The following is a 14978-nucleotide window of genomic DNA, read 5'->3' as shown; positions in this document are numbered from 1 at the left end:
TTGGGGATTGTAGGAGATCTGGGACGCAAGCCAGGACACTGTACTTGGTATTTGTTTCCGTGATTGAATTATTGTATGAATATACAGTTTTTTTCCCACACATAACACACATTGGATTATCAAACGCACCTTCAAAAAAATCCTCTTTTTGTCAGATATTTTGCTTATATGAAACACATGGGATTGAAATTATAGTAATAGCAGTGTTCATTTTACCTCTGAAAAGTGATGGGTCCCGGGGACTCGCATGCTCAAAAATCTATGTGTCCCAACAGAGATCTATGGGTCCCTAAAATTTAGTGTTATCGAGGTTGAAATTGTAAATCAGCGACAAATATATAAATAAATATATAAATCTATAAATCTGTATATTCATTCAGTTTTAATCATCACACTTAATTGGTAATACAAAGCAGTTATCACTTCAGATTTTTCAGTTCACAAAAATATTGTACATTATACATAATAATATTGCTGAAATATAAGTCTATATATCCATGCAGTGTTAATCACTTCAGATTTTTCAGTTCATATATTTTTCGTGGTTTGCTGTCCCGCCACAGTTGTAATGCCTTCTCAAGGTCCAATTGCAGCAACAGAATTTCCATAGCTAATTTGTGGTTTTCATTGTCGTTGTACCGATCCAATGTGCTTTTCTGAAAGTTCGTATTGCGAAATGATTTATGCAATCCAGTTTTTTTGTCACGCTGGGTGCACGCATCACAGAACATGTCGCCTCCATTATCATCCTCCTCATAGCGTAACCAGGAATATAATTGAGTCAATTTTGGCAGAAAAGTCCTTTTCTTGCTAGGAGTATTCTTTTGTATATCTTTCGTCGAATCGTTCGCTTCAAAACACATGTTTTCCTTGCCTTCGCGGTCTTCTGAAGAATTTATCCGCCGTTTTTTCGTGCCGGAATTACTGCCATTTATACCACTTTCTGTATTATGTTTCGACTTATTACAGACACTGAAGAAATTACCAATTTTTTGTTGATTCGCACCTAATACCAACTGTTTTTACGGAGGCATACTTCTCTTTCACTCAACAACCACCAAAACAATGACGTCATCTCGAAGCTACGAGATCTCGTTTGCCGAGATCGGCGCGAGACCAAAACAACAATGGCGGATCTGCCTGACGAAAAGAGTGCGGCAAATCTTTGTCTAAAAAAAAAAAAAAAAGTAATTGGGTAATAATGACAATTTGGTGTCAAAAAAGTTGCGTCTCGGGGCCACTCGTTGATTTGACACAATGCGTCCCCAGCAAAAATGATGCGTCTAGGACGCAGGCAAACGAGAACACTGTAATAGCTACAGAAGTTGTGTGTCACCTCTGTGCATTTTATGCAAATATCGTATATGTTAATGCAATGATAGATCAGTTCATGTCGCTGACCAAAATCCCAAAACATTTACCGATGGAATCAAACCCGGGTCTTGGCAGTGAGGGCGCAGAAACCTGACCACTAAGGATACAGATATCGCATGTAAAGGTATTGGAATTTTTTTCTCATTATCACACTGTTTTACTTACAGTGCCAGAAACTGATTGTATAGAGTGGAAAAAAAACAAAATCGCCCTGAAGGATCTAAATTAATGCCAAAAAGCACGATGAGGGAAACAACTCTTTGGTGTATCTAATGAGGAATCAAGATTCAGAATGTCTCTGCATTTTCTAACATTTGTTTCTAGCCCCATGAGTAGAAATAGTTTGATAATGGGATCAAATTAAACCCCTTTTATTAAGTCATCTGTATCACTGGAGAGCTAGTGCTTAGTTAGCGGCGCTCTCACCGCTGTGACCCGGATTCCCATTGCATACAATGTTTTGTGATTTTAGTCAGCGATGTTTTATCAATTGATCGATCATTGCACAAGACGGTAGTACCCCGAAAAACCTTGTGTAGTAATGCACACAAATGATTATTGTATGCATTTGCAATTTTGTCCACCAGTATTTTGCAGTATATAAGGCTCATCAGGCTCATTTTAAATTTTTGGGCCAAATCTGGGTTTTTAGGTACACCTTCTAGTCCGGAAAATACGGTATATTACAGGTATCAAACAAACTAGGGTTATGTTTAACTACAAGAGCATCTCAGTTTCTTTCCCCGTCTTGAATATTCCCAGCAGCTGCACTCCAAACAAACGCTTGGTGAGCAATGACATCATCTCGAGCTGTGCCTGGAATGAGGAAAGCCCCCTTACGCTACCCTTCTCCCTTGGCGGGCCCCAGTAGTTAACCATTAACCGGCCACTATTTTCCCGTTTGCCCGCATGCTGAAAAGCTGCAATTGACCATGCCTGGCTCTCCGGACATGTTTTCCCCGTCTGTTTCCTGCTTTGGCGGAACCGAGGAGGGAGGGGCCCTACTTCCTGCCAGGCTGTCTCGCGCTCCATATATGTCCTTCGGGAGATCGACTGTCACACAGCTAGCAGCCAGACTGGGAGCAGTTCGAGCTTATCCCCTTTTAAAGAGGAAGCTGATCAAAGTAAACTGATCTATTTTGAGACACATTCATTGTTCGACTTTAGAATCTTTTGGCTAGCATCACGAATAAGGCTGCAAATATCGTTTGGTTGATCATTTGTCGATGAATCTTTAAAGCGACCTAATAATTAGTTTAAATAGAAAAACCATAACAACAGCAGAAAATATTAAATTGAGTTACCGGTTTGGATAAAGAAAAATGGGGGAAACATTTTACAGGGTTTGTACAGGTGCTTGAAATCTTTAAAAATGTTTGATTTGTTGTGTTTTCAAGGTTAGAAAAGCGATTTGTCATGTCCCTTGGCAGTCTGACTCAATAAACCACACATTAAACGAAGAAAACTCAAAGAAGCCTGCTTATAAATGATATCAACACTGCTCTTTGGTGGCTTCGCTTAGCATTTCTCCTGATTAATGGCAGCTGACATTAGTTTATATAGCGTTGTCTGTGTTCTATGTCGATGTGTCCTTGGGCAAGACACTGAATCCCTAATGACCCTGATAAGCAGATAGTTGCTTTGCATGGTTGACACTGCTATCGGTATGTGAGTGTGTGTGAATGGGTAAGTGTGAAGCACATTGTAAAGCACTTTGGGAGTTCTTCAATGACTTGAAAAGCGATATAAAGGCAGACCATTTACATTTAGAAGCATCTTTGCTTCCTACAGGTCACAACCAGGAGGGACAGGTGAATGTGGCACCTAAACAGGGCACTATGGAAGGTGTATTAGTTTAAAGATTACATATACATTATGAACATTTATTATGGGCCATGAAAAAAATAAGGTGGCGTTTCCTAGTGGAAAAACTTTCTGCAACTAAATGTAGGCTACATATTACCAAACTGTCAGAACCCGAACAGATGGTGGACCCAGACGTTTAACGTTTTCACACAAGCTTTACTTTACGGTAACGGGGCAGTGATGTGCGGGAACACAAACGCCAGCGATTCGGCGATCGCTGGGCAGAAGAAGTCAGGCGCAGGAAAACAGGAAGCCAGAGGCAGACGAGATCAAAACCGGACAGGACAGACAGGATACACCAGCAGATACAGGACAGGACAGGCCAGACGGGGTAGATACTTGATACAATAGCAAGATACCGCAGAGGACGGGACAGACTGGATCGATACTGGATACTGGATAAACGAGCAAAGATACAGGACAGGACAGACGGGATTGATACCGGAGCAAGTTACCTGTCACGACGTGACAGACGGGATTGATACCGAATACCGGACAGGACGGGACAGTCGGGATACACAAGCAAGATAAATGGACAAGACGGGACAGACTGATTGATACTGGCACTTGAGTAAGATACAGGACGGGATAGGCGGAATTGATACTGTATACTGAATACACAAGCTAGATACCGGACAGGGCGGGATCGATACCGGCAATGGAGCAAGATATTGGACAGGGCAGGACAGGCTTGATTGATACTGGATACACGAGCAAGATACCGGACAGGACGGGCTCAATACAGAGTACTGGACACACGAGCAAAGATACAGGACGGGACAGACGGGATCGATACTGGATACTGGAGCAAGTTACCAGTCACGACAGGACAGACAGGATCGATACCGGATACTGGACACTGGAGCAAAATACCGGACAGGACGGGACAGACGAAATCAGCTCCACTAAGGGATTGATTCAGGCCCGCGAGACATCGCTGAGGGAAGCGCAAGAGAAAAACGAGCTGCAGGTTGAAATATGTCCACTTGATGTTGCCAAAGCCAGGTGCCTCTCACAAACGCTGTACTTACTTCCTTTCTCACATTCTCTTTTTTCTCTCTCTCTTTCTCCCTTTCTTCGTTCCACCCTCTCTGTTTCTCTCCCTCTCTTTCTCTTATTTCTTTCTCTACTAGTCTGGCCCCCTAGAGAATTTTTGTTCTATTTTGTGGCCCCCGAGTTAAAATGAGTTTGACACCCCTGCTCTAGCACATGCCGCGTGTTACGGCGATGTCAGTCATATTCCCTTTTTTTCCCAGCAGTGTTCTTTTTTTTCCCAGCCTTTTAGACTCCCAACCATCCGGAGCGCTGTCTTTTTAAATGTTGCGAGGAGTGTTATGTTGCTAGCAACGCACATCCTTCGGGGGAAGTCGCACTCAGAGGGGCAAGGACTCTCTCTCTTCACGTTTCCCGGGACTCTCTGACAAAAAAGCGTAACAAAATAACCGATAGGGCGACATCTCATTTTGAGGAATGCAAGCCGCAAACGCAACGCGGGAGTCGTGCTTCCGTCTTGGAGAGACTCCGCCGTGCCATGTTTCATTTGCTCATCAGCAGGGTGTAAGTGTTCCTTTGCATCGGGTGCCACCTCATCCTAGGTGTGGATATCTACTAGGAGTTGTGGGAATCTTTCTTACCAGCTTTGCATCTGTTGCTGCTTTTTTTTTTTAATCGTCGTTTCGTGCAAAGAGGTTCGAGGAGAAAGGCAAAGGGTCTGCAAGACAGGAGGAGAAAAAAACATAGGAACATGTGCGGGCATGACAGCAGAAAATATTCAACGCTGTAGGCAATGCTGAATGAGAGCACTGCTCTTTTTGAGTCACTCTTAGTGAAGACTGGAAACCTTGCTGATCCTGGAATCGGCGGTTGGAGGACGATTGCTATTATGTATACAGTGATCCCTCCATTTGCGCGGTTAATAGGGACCAGATCCCTCCTCGAAATGTGAAAATATGTGAGGTAGTGGCGCTTTTATAAAACTTATCAAACTTACCTAGAGATGATGTCCTTACCACCTGAGTGTATACGTCTGTAACCAAATAATAAGTATAAGTCTACAAATAAAAACAGAACACAGAATTGCAATCGAATGAATGATCTTTATCGTCATTTTACAAAAGTAAAAGACGAGGGCTTCCACTTTCTGTCTTGGGAAGCGATTCAGAGAGCGGCTGGCTAGCATAGCGTTAGAAGTGAGATCTTGGGCCCGGGCCTGAACACTGCCCGAATTTGGAGCATAAAATGTCCATCAATAGGCTGGACAGGGCTTCTCTTTATCTGATCCTTTCTTTTAATGACCAACTCTTCCTACTGTATGTTTTCTTTTTCTCCATGTAAGATTCAGGCAGCATGTTTGTGTGCCGCGCCGGCTGATCGGTGCCGTCCTGGCCGATTGTTGCTGTCCGTGTTTGGAGCATACGCTAATCAGCGGCACTGTCGGACACAGAACGCAGGCGTGGAGGAGGTGGTGAGGGTTGTTTTCAGAGACTGCCAAAATCACTCTTCCTCCTCACAAATAAATTGTGAAAATTCGGGTTTACATCTAGCTCGTTCCCTCAAATCCGGTTAATCATCTGGGCTCGGGCTGGTTGGGGCTTTTATACCCGCGGGCCAGGTCAGGTTGGGCTAGCATTTTTAGGCCCAATCTTACCTCTACATTGGAGAGCCTCGATTTGAGTCTCCGTACTGGTTTAGAATACAAGAGTGACGGATGTAGTGGTTTTAGCTCCAGGTCATCCATTTAATGGGTAATGGATCTGGCGTTGATGAGATACAGCCTCGGCTGAGTGTTGTTAACCTAGCCGTAACGTTAGGTCAGACCTGCAGTCTTGCTATTGCATTTTTTTCTGACGCTGCTTCGGTCTCTTACCGAACCCAATAATAACCTGCTGGTGATGACCATTTTTCTGCTCCGTTCTGGTTTTCCTTAGATTCCAATTGAATTGATGAATTTTTTTTCAATGTAACAAGCCACTAAAAGCTAGGCGCCAGGATCTGCAGTTTGACTGACGGCATACACCAGCCTGTCACATTCCTGCACACAGGCAGTCACGCCCACCCAAAACAGCCACATAGAACCTGCCCCTGTGATAGCATTTGCTGTCTGCAATCTACTGCAGAACACAGTGCACAATATGTTACTTTCAATGGCAGTTCAATGGAAATTCAATTCAAAGTCTGAAAAGCAGTGAACCAGCACAAAGTAGGGATTACTGTTCTAACTAAGGGCCCGGTCACACAGCCGTTTGCGGCTGAATCACGGCCAGAAATTTCTGCCTGTGAGGCGGACGCTATTGGACGCTTTGAGATCGCTATACAGACGAGATACAGCAGTGCTTAACACGCGGTCGGAAATTCATGCGCGGTTGGCAGCGCGAAAAAGTTTTGCGCTGCTCAATACTATAGAGCACAGGTACACAGCCTTTCACGGGCGTATCGAGGCTGAATCACGGCCAGAAATTTCGGAGTCGGATTTGGGCACAACACCGGCTCGGGAGCTTTTATACCCGTGGTCCACACGAGAAAATGACGCGGAAATGACGCGATGAGGAAGCGGAACAGTCGCCGGCGTCTGTTTTGCGGGCATACCACCGATGAACAGCGGGTTGGCCAATTTTGCGCATTTTCCATCGCGGGCAACCACGGGCAAAAAAAAAAAAAAAACGCAAAATTTTACCCGCGATACAGACGCAAACGGCTGTGTGACCGGGCCCTAAGGCTCCAGTGAGTTGACTCACAAAGTAACCTGGTAACCTAGCAGTGGACTCAGAGGACTCTGCACACCAGGTAGCGAAATCACTTGGTAACATTGTTCTACTTAAATGTGTCAACTTGGACAGAAGCAAATTAAAGGTTTGCTTCTTCGAGGTACTGGGCACACATTGAAATGAGGTCATTCAATATGAAATGTGCTGCAGAATCTGGCTTGAATCACAAAAACAGCAGCAGATTTAAATAATTGGTTCACTAAATCTAATCAAAAGATTTAGCACACATCAAAAAGCAGCAGTGGCTACTTGCGTTTGGTTTATTGATTTGCGTTAGCAAAAATACTTGGTAATATTGCAAATTCGCATGACATGGCACAAATAATTCGACTTACTAGAGAACGCTGCAGAAGTCTCATTTGACTCAGTTCTGCAGTTTGAGTTAACACTAAGATAAAAGCACTGGAGAGCAACATAATGATTTGGTTCCTTGAATTCGCGGAACTCCAGGGTAACATGGAATTACATAATTGGCTCAAATGATTCACAGGGGAACATGCAAGAAACACAATTCATTCCGTTCTTCAGCCTGGGTTACCAAATGCATAGGGTAACACCGAACAGCCAACTCAACTAATTGGGGTTATTAACTTCAAGTAGGCAAAATCACTTCATAACCCTATAGACTCACACATTGAATTTTTCGGGCTGTATGGGTCACCCAAAGAACCTTAATTGGCCAAAAATTTGAACGTGCGCCTTATAATCTGGTGTGCCTTGAGTGAGGATTTTGGTGTCTTATCATAATTGTGCAACTATTGATCAGTCAATATTTATTACTGACCACAATTGCATAACAATGGTGACAAGGGGACTCGAACCCAGATAGCCACGGTAGGAGCGCCAAATCCCAACTACAAGGCCACTAGGGACATAGATGATATAGGAAAAAACAACAGGTTTTATCTTATTATCACACTATTTTTAGTCATGGTACCAGGTACAAATTTTGGAGAAATGAAAAAACAAAGTGATTAAAAATTAGTATATATATTTTTTTTTTCTTTGCTCGAACTAAGCATTGTAAGTGACAATCGTTCTTGAATGCATGCGTCCATGCGTTGATGTCTTTCAAAACTCCCAAATTACTTCCCACTATTTCTTTCTCCTCATTGAGTTCAGAATCTTTTGTACTTCGTAAAAACTTTTCGAGTCGGCGATACAATAGTGTATTTCAGTGGTACCCAATTTTTTCTGTTCTACGGACTGGTTTAATGATGATGTCATCAAACCAAATGTCTTTGTGTCAGCTGTGTCACTATTGATCTAGTGCAGCGGTGGCGAACATGCGGCTCTTGGCCAATAAGAATGCGGCTCTTTGCTTCATCATATTTTCTATATACTGTGGCTCTTTGCCTCGTTTCATGTTTAGTTTTTTACCCTCTTAAAACACACTTGAATCCATCAGAGTTAATAACAAATAATAAATCATATTTTGAAATTAATTTGGCAGATTTGTTGACTTTATGCTGCTCCGGACACAACTGACTGCCAATCATCTGCATTGGTTACGTCTAATGCGGGTCAGTGCGTGGTGTGGCTCTTTGACTCTCACGGTTAAAAATTTCAGCTCTTTGTGTCAAACTTGTTCGCCACCCCTGATCTAGTGGAACTAATGGATTTGAACATCCAACAAAATTTGTGTGGACCTGTGGCCACATCAAACTGTTTTGCGGTGGACCCATCCAATATGGCCGACTGTTTAATTTGGTATGTGTGTTGATGTCACACGAAAAGTATCCATTTTATTGTTACAGCAGTTACTGCACAACTAGCATAGTTATTAGTTATTTTTATTCTTTGAACAGACCTGTGAATTACTCGGGTTGTCCTTGAACCTAACATTCATTCACTGGCACTTGTTTTTTTGAATGCTGAAGTTTAATGTATTTGAAACTGTTATTTGTTCCATCCTCCATACATAACTACTCAGCTCTACACTCTCTGCTCGCCAAAATGGTGAATAAAGTTAATCGCAACTAGTAGGTACCACAAAGTGCTTGCGTAACGGCAGCATTAGCGCTCAAGGGAGCTGACGCACTGCTACACGGGCGAAGTGATAGAAACGACGAGCGGAAATTCTGCTTCTCACTTCTTGACCTGAATATTCAATCCGCCCTGTGGCAATGGACAAAGGCGGAGGAAAACCCGAGAAAAAGACAGCGTGGCAGAATAAAAGAGGGCACCGAATAGCTTCCCATGCAACACTCGAGGCGCAAGGCAAACGGCCCCTTTTTTTTCTGTTTTACTTTTGTCACTTTGTCCTAGCCTGCTTGTTGGGGTTTTCAGGCAGTATTACATTCTGTGTTACATGTCGAAGTGTCCTTGGGTAAGACATTGAACCCCCAATTACCCCTAATAAGCAGGTTAGCGCCTTACATGGCTGCACAGATCACGGCCGCTATTGGGAATTTTGAAGCACAATGTAAAGCGCTTTGGGAAGTCATTGACTTGAAAAGCGCTATATAAATGCAGATAATTTCATTTCATATTACATATAAAATGACTTAAATTGCCCTAAAATCAGAGTATTATGTATATATCCTCTGTTGTTCAATCCATTATTTGGACTCGTCTTCATTCTAAATCCCAGTATCGTAGTGATGGGTGGTGAAAGTGTGTAACTGCAGTCAGTAAAAAAATCGTTTCGTTCACCGACTCACAGGTATTGCTGCTGACTCAGATGATTGGGATCATTGACTCCAATGAATCGATTTAATGTACTCAGATGGATGACTTTTTAAGTCAAGATTTGAAGTTGTTTAAAATGTTGAGGTCACTCAATTCAGAAAGAAAATATTTTGTTTAATGTAGTTTGTAGAGTTAGCCAATTTATGTTATCCAAGTTGATTAATCCCGAGTTTTGGATAATCTTTCATAGTGTTTATTCTGACTCTAATTTGTGTTCTTGCCAGAAATATAGCCGACTCAGAAATACAGTTTCTCCCCTAATTACAACCATTCGACATACAAAAAACGGTAGATACAAAAATTTTTTTGCTGTAAGTTAGATTTTGTATTATGTGCAAAAACAGTACTGTAGTGCTTCTTTCCGCCGCTACCGGCGTGTGGCGCTGTAAGAGGTCACCCAGCATCCACCCTGAAGAAATCCTCTTGTGTGCAAACATTCTAGACTGTCTGTACTATGTCTATACCATCTCCAGCGTGCTAAGAACTTTGACATTTTTATTGTTTAATATCTCATGCATCCATTCAATATGTTTAATGTAAAGAAGAGGCGAGCTGTTTCTTTTAAAACAAAAGTGGAACATGAAAGCTTGATGCGGTTAAGAAAATGGTTAGATCGCTTGAAGCTCATCTTCCAAAAGTAAGTTCAACTTCATTTTATTTCTTTATAGATCATATTATTTTATGAAATGTTTACTTTTTAGTACGAAACAATACAGGTTATTTATAAAAGCCTTAAACATACTTATATAAACCTTAAACACACAAGATATATCACTGAAACAACTTACGAACAAATTTAACTCACCAACGATCTTGTTCGTAAGTAGGGCAGCGTCTGTATTCTGATAGTAAACTCACTTGACTCAATTCAGAATCACCTATGAGTTATCTGTGCTTTGATTCACCAAGTTTCAGTAGTGATTCCATGAATAGTCAGACAACGTTAGTCAGAAATCAGATTAATTTCGAGTAAATTGTGGATTGACTTTGTTTTCATCTTGGACTGCTTACTTGAGTCGAAGTTCAATGAATTTAATTCGTCACTATTGATTTGGCTAGAGTAGTGACTCTTATGTTCACTGGGTACAGTTGGCAATTAACCATACACGTTTTTAACATCCAATAGGATGCAGATATTGTAGTCTGTGCTATCTTTCGATACAGCTATCAACCCATCCGATATCAGTAGAAATGATAAATGGTAGCGTGGTGAGTTTTTTTGTTTTTGTCTTAAGGCGTAACATAATTTAAGATGGCATTATCCTGGTTCTCTGGGTCGATTCAGGTTAACACTATCAACTTTAATTTTAGTCCTGTTCATCTCAATTTGGGCCAAAAAAATTACCAAAGCAAAAGAAAAAACCACCCGACTCTCTGTTTTGAAAGACACTGCTAGATAGTTACAGGAGCAGTAACTTAAATGGAACGTTTTTATGTGAGCACCAATGTTGGATATTTTGGATGAGATCAGATTGAATCGATTACATTAAATCAAACCGGGTGATTTTGATATGATCAGTATCTGATCGGGACATTTCTATCCATCTATCTACCTTGGTCATATCTCTCAAGAGGGGTGACCGACAGCAAGACAAACACATACAATAACAAAGAAAATAAAAAAGGGTAAAAATAGCAAAAAAACACACACAGATTTTTGGACCATGGCCAACCCAAATGCCCAAACACCCAAACAAGTTAGGCACCTCGGCACCTAAGTTGGTCATGCTTTCGTCCCTCCAGATGAAACGGGACACAAGAAAGCGGCTGTGTCACTCGGGTCAGGGTAACACAACACACTCTTCTGTTCAACAGCAGGGCCCGACAGCTTTCACTGGTTTACCCCTGCCGCATCATACAGGTGTCCTGTCGATCCGTTAGAACTCGTCCAAACATCCCACTATCCTTTTACAACACCTCTCCACTCATTCCTATCACCAACAAGAGCTCGAGCTTCCACTATATTTAGACCTCTTTCCTGCAGTGCACTCATAACACCATCCATCCACGTCAACCGTGGCCTTCCTCTTGGTCTCCTTCCATTTACTTCTGACTAAAACAATATATTTTAATAACTCAATTTAGCAAAGTTAAGTTAGAGAATTGTACCAAAGTTGGTTTTTTGACCAAAATAACCCCTCAACTGTTAACATTTTGTCGCAGATTCAGAGTCATAGCTGGATTGCTTGCACAAAAGCAAAAAGTTTTGTTTAAGAACCTTGGAAACACACTCAGGGAAACGTTTATTGTTGGCAAGCTATTACTATCGAATGTTGCTCTTTAGCACCAACACAAATCACAGCAAATATTAGCGTCACGCGGACGCCAATGTGCCGACAATGCCGCCGGCGCTTCGCAAGATGCACTCATTTTCCCAAAGTTTCGTTATTGCCTCGTGCGTTGCATTAGTCAAGCTCTTTGCTCATGCTTCCGAGTGCTCCGATGCCCTGACAATCACGCGACGCTCTTCTTAAAGGCTTTTTTTATAATTTTCAAGTGGTACGCTTAAGTAAAGCGTGCAGGTTGCTGCCCAGACACACTCAGGATCTATTATGCTGCTTGACTTACACATAAGTGAGTTTCTATTGAGCAGCGAGCGCTGGGAGAAGAATGAGACGAAATGTACTCTGTAGTCTGGATGGGAAAATTGTTATTCATAAGAACAACAATTTTCTTGGAAGTGGTTAAGACATCTAGGCTTAAAACACACTTCTAATTATATAGCTTATGAATGAGCTATATTTCCTGTTGATGATATCTGTGTATTAATTGTTATTACAACATCCATTGCAGCCTGGTTATCCTGGAAGGGGGATTACCTCATGTGCGGTCCCTTCTCAAGGTTTCTTCATTTTCTTCATGTTGTGGTTTTTGAGTTTTTCCTTGCCCTCATGTAGGTTTTAGATCAGAGGATGGTGTAATAATAGTCTGTAGCTTGCAATAGTCTGTGCAGCCCTTTGAGACTCCTTGTGATTAAGGTCTATTCAAATAAACAGCAATTGACTTGACATAAGCTTGGGTTCTTTTAGCTGTATCTCACCTGTGTTGTATGGTAATCTTTAGGTCGTTTTCTGAATTGTCACTCTTTCAAAAAAACATTGATTGCCATTTTTATTTTTTTTCCCCACTGATCACCATATACAAGATTTTAATGCCTTAAGCTTTAATAAACAATTGATGAAACAGAAGGGAAAAAAACGGCTAACAGGAAAAAGCTGGAGCTTGATCCTGTCCCCATGACAATCAAAACACTTTTTACGTTAAATATGTCATGTAATATGATATGATAGCAAGGAATTTTATGAAACATAATTCACATCTTAACCCAAGATAAATAATCATGAACACTTTAACAATTAAAAAAAAAATCAACATAATCATGTGTAGTGCAGTACCGTAAATTCCGGACTATAAAACCTTACAATCCTGCAGTTTATGAAATGATGCGGATAATTTATGCATTGTTTTTCAAATGGCCATCAGGGGCGCCCAAGCAGTAAAGGTAGGAGTGAGACGTGGAATATGTGTCAAGGAAGATGCAAGTTTCATGAAAATGTATGCTTTGTGCATGAATAAAACTAGCATGAACAGACCCTCATGGAAAAGGTGTCAATCGAAAGGGGAGGGCTAACTACCATATTGGGAATAATTTTACCTGTCTGTTCGACAAAGCAGACATTTTTTAGGCTGATTTCTATTTCTGTCGGCATTATTATGTGTTTTGGAGTAAATATTTTACATGGTTGGATTATCTGGATTGTCCTTGATATTACAAAGCCATTTTCACGGACATAGAGGTGGGTGTGTCCTTTGAGGTTTCCTTACAAAGTTGAAAAAACAATATTTTCTTAAGTATGTGTGCAAAGAGCCTTTTCTATATTATTTTTCCTCTGCGACTTTCTGATTTTATCTTACTTTTACCAACGCTGGACACGGCGTCTTTAACCAGGTTTGCACAGGGATCTTGGCCCACTCCTCCACATAGATCTTCTCTCGATCAGTCAGGTTTCTGGGCTGTTGCTGAGAAACACAGAGTTCGAGCTCCCTCCAAAGATTTTCGATTGGGTTCAGGTCTGGAGACTGGCTGGGCCATGCGAGAAACTTGATATGCTTCTTACAGAGCCACTCCTTGGTTTTCCTGGCTGTGTGCTTTGGGAGGTTGTTGTGTTAGCAGGCCCATCTTCAATGCTCTGACTGAGGGAGGGAGGGAGGTTGTTCCCCCAAATTTCCCCAGTGCACTCGTTCTGTCCCATGTGCAGAAATACACCCCCAAAGCATGATGCTCCACCCCATACCTCACAGTAGGTTTGGTGTTCTTCGAATTGTACTCTTTTTTTCTTCCTCCAAACACGCTTAGTGGACCAAAAAGTTCTATTTTGGTCTCATCTGACCACAGAACTTTCTCCCATGACTCCACTATATCATCCAAATGGTCATATGCAAACTTAAGACGGGCCTTGACATGTGCTTAAGCAGGTGAACCTTTCGTGCCATGCATAATTTCAAATTTTACCTATAGTAACCCTGGAAAGGTTCTTTTTAGGTCATTGACCAACTCCTGTCATGTAGTTTCGGGCTGATTCCTCACCTTTCCTAGAATCATTGAAACCCCACGAGGGGATATCTTGCATGGGGCTCCACTCCTATTGAGATTGACCGTCATGGTTAGCTTCTTACATTTTCTAATGATTGCTCCAACAGTGGACCTTTTTTAACCGAGCTTCTTGGCAATTGCTCCGTAGCCCTTTCTAGCCCCGTGGAGGTGTGCATTTTTGTCTCAGGTGTCTTTTGACAGCTCTTTGGTCTTTGCCATGTTATAAGTTAGTCTTACTGATTGTATAGGCTGGACAGGTGTCTTTATGCAGCTGACCTTAAACAAATGCATCTAATTCAGGATGATACATGGAGTGCAGGTGGGCTTCTAACGGGCGGACTAACTGGTCTTTCAGGGTCAGAATTCTAGATGATACATAGGTGTTCAAATAATTATTTGCAGCTGTATCACACAAACAAATTGTTAAAAAAATCATGCATTGTGATTTCTGGATTTTTCTTTTTAGTTTATCCATCTCACAGTGGACATTCACCTACGATGAAAATTGCTGACCCCTCCATGATTTCTAAGTGGGGGAAATAGCAAAATAGCAGGGTGTGCAAATATGTATATTCTTCACTGAATAAAAAGTGTACTGTTCCATAAAATACTTTTTAGGGGGGGGCCTTAGAGTGCAGAAAATAGGGGTAATAACCACATTTTTAGTATTTTAGCAACTGTACCTTATA

General features: G+C 41.6%; 1 protein-coding gene across 9 annotated transcripts in view; it reads left to right on the top strand.

The window, feature by feature from the left end:
• Positions 1 to 14978, top strand: part of dab2ipb (DAB2 interacting protein b) — a 148015-nt gene that overhangs the window by 91463 nt on the left and 41574 nt on the right. The window contains exon 1 of one of the 9 annotated variants that reach the window (XM_088356116.1): positions 4395 to 4797. The exons of the other annotated variants lie outside the window; for them this stretch is intronic. Coding sequence (XP_088212242.1) covers positions 4772 to 4797 — 26 coding nt within the window. The 5' untranslated portion in view covers positions 4395 to 4771. Of the gene's footprint in view, positions 1 to 4394; positions 4798 to 14978 lie in introns of those variants that run through there. 9 annotated transcript variants of the gene reach the window in all.

Source organism: Urocampus carinirostris, chromosome 16 (assembly GCF_059441175.1).
Source record: "Urocampus carinirostris isolate Australia breed hairy pipefish chromosome 16, RoL_Ucar_1.0, whole genome shotgun sequence".
NCBI lineage: Eukaryota > Metazoa > Chordata > Actinopteri > Syngnathiformes > Syngnathidae > Urocampus > Urocampus carinirostris.
Note: the sequence above shows the minus strand (reverse complement) of the source record. Positions and strands in the feature narration are given on the sequence as shown.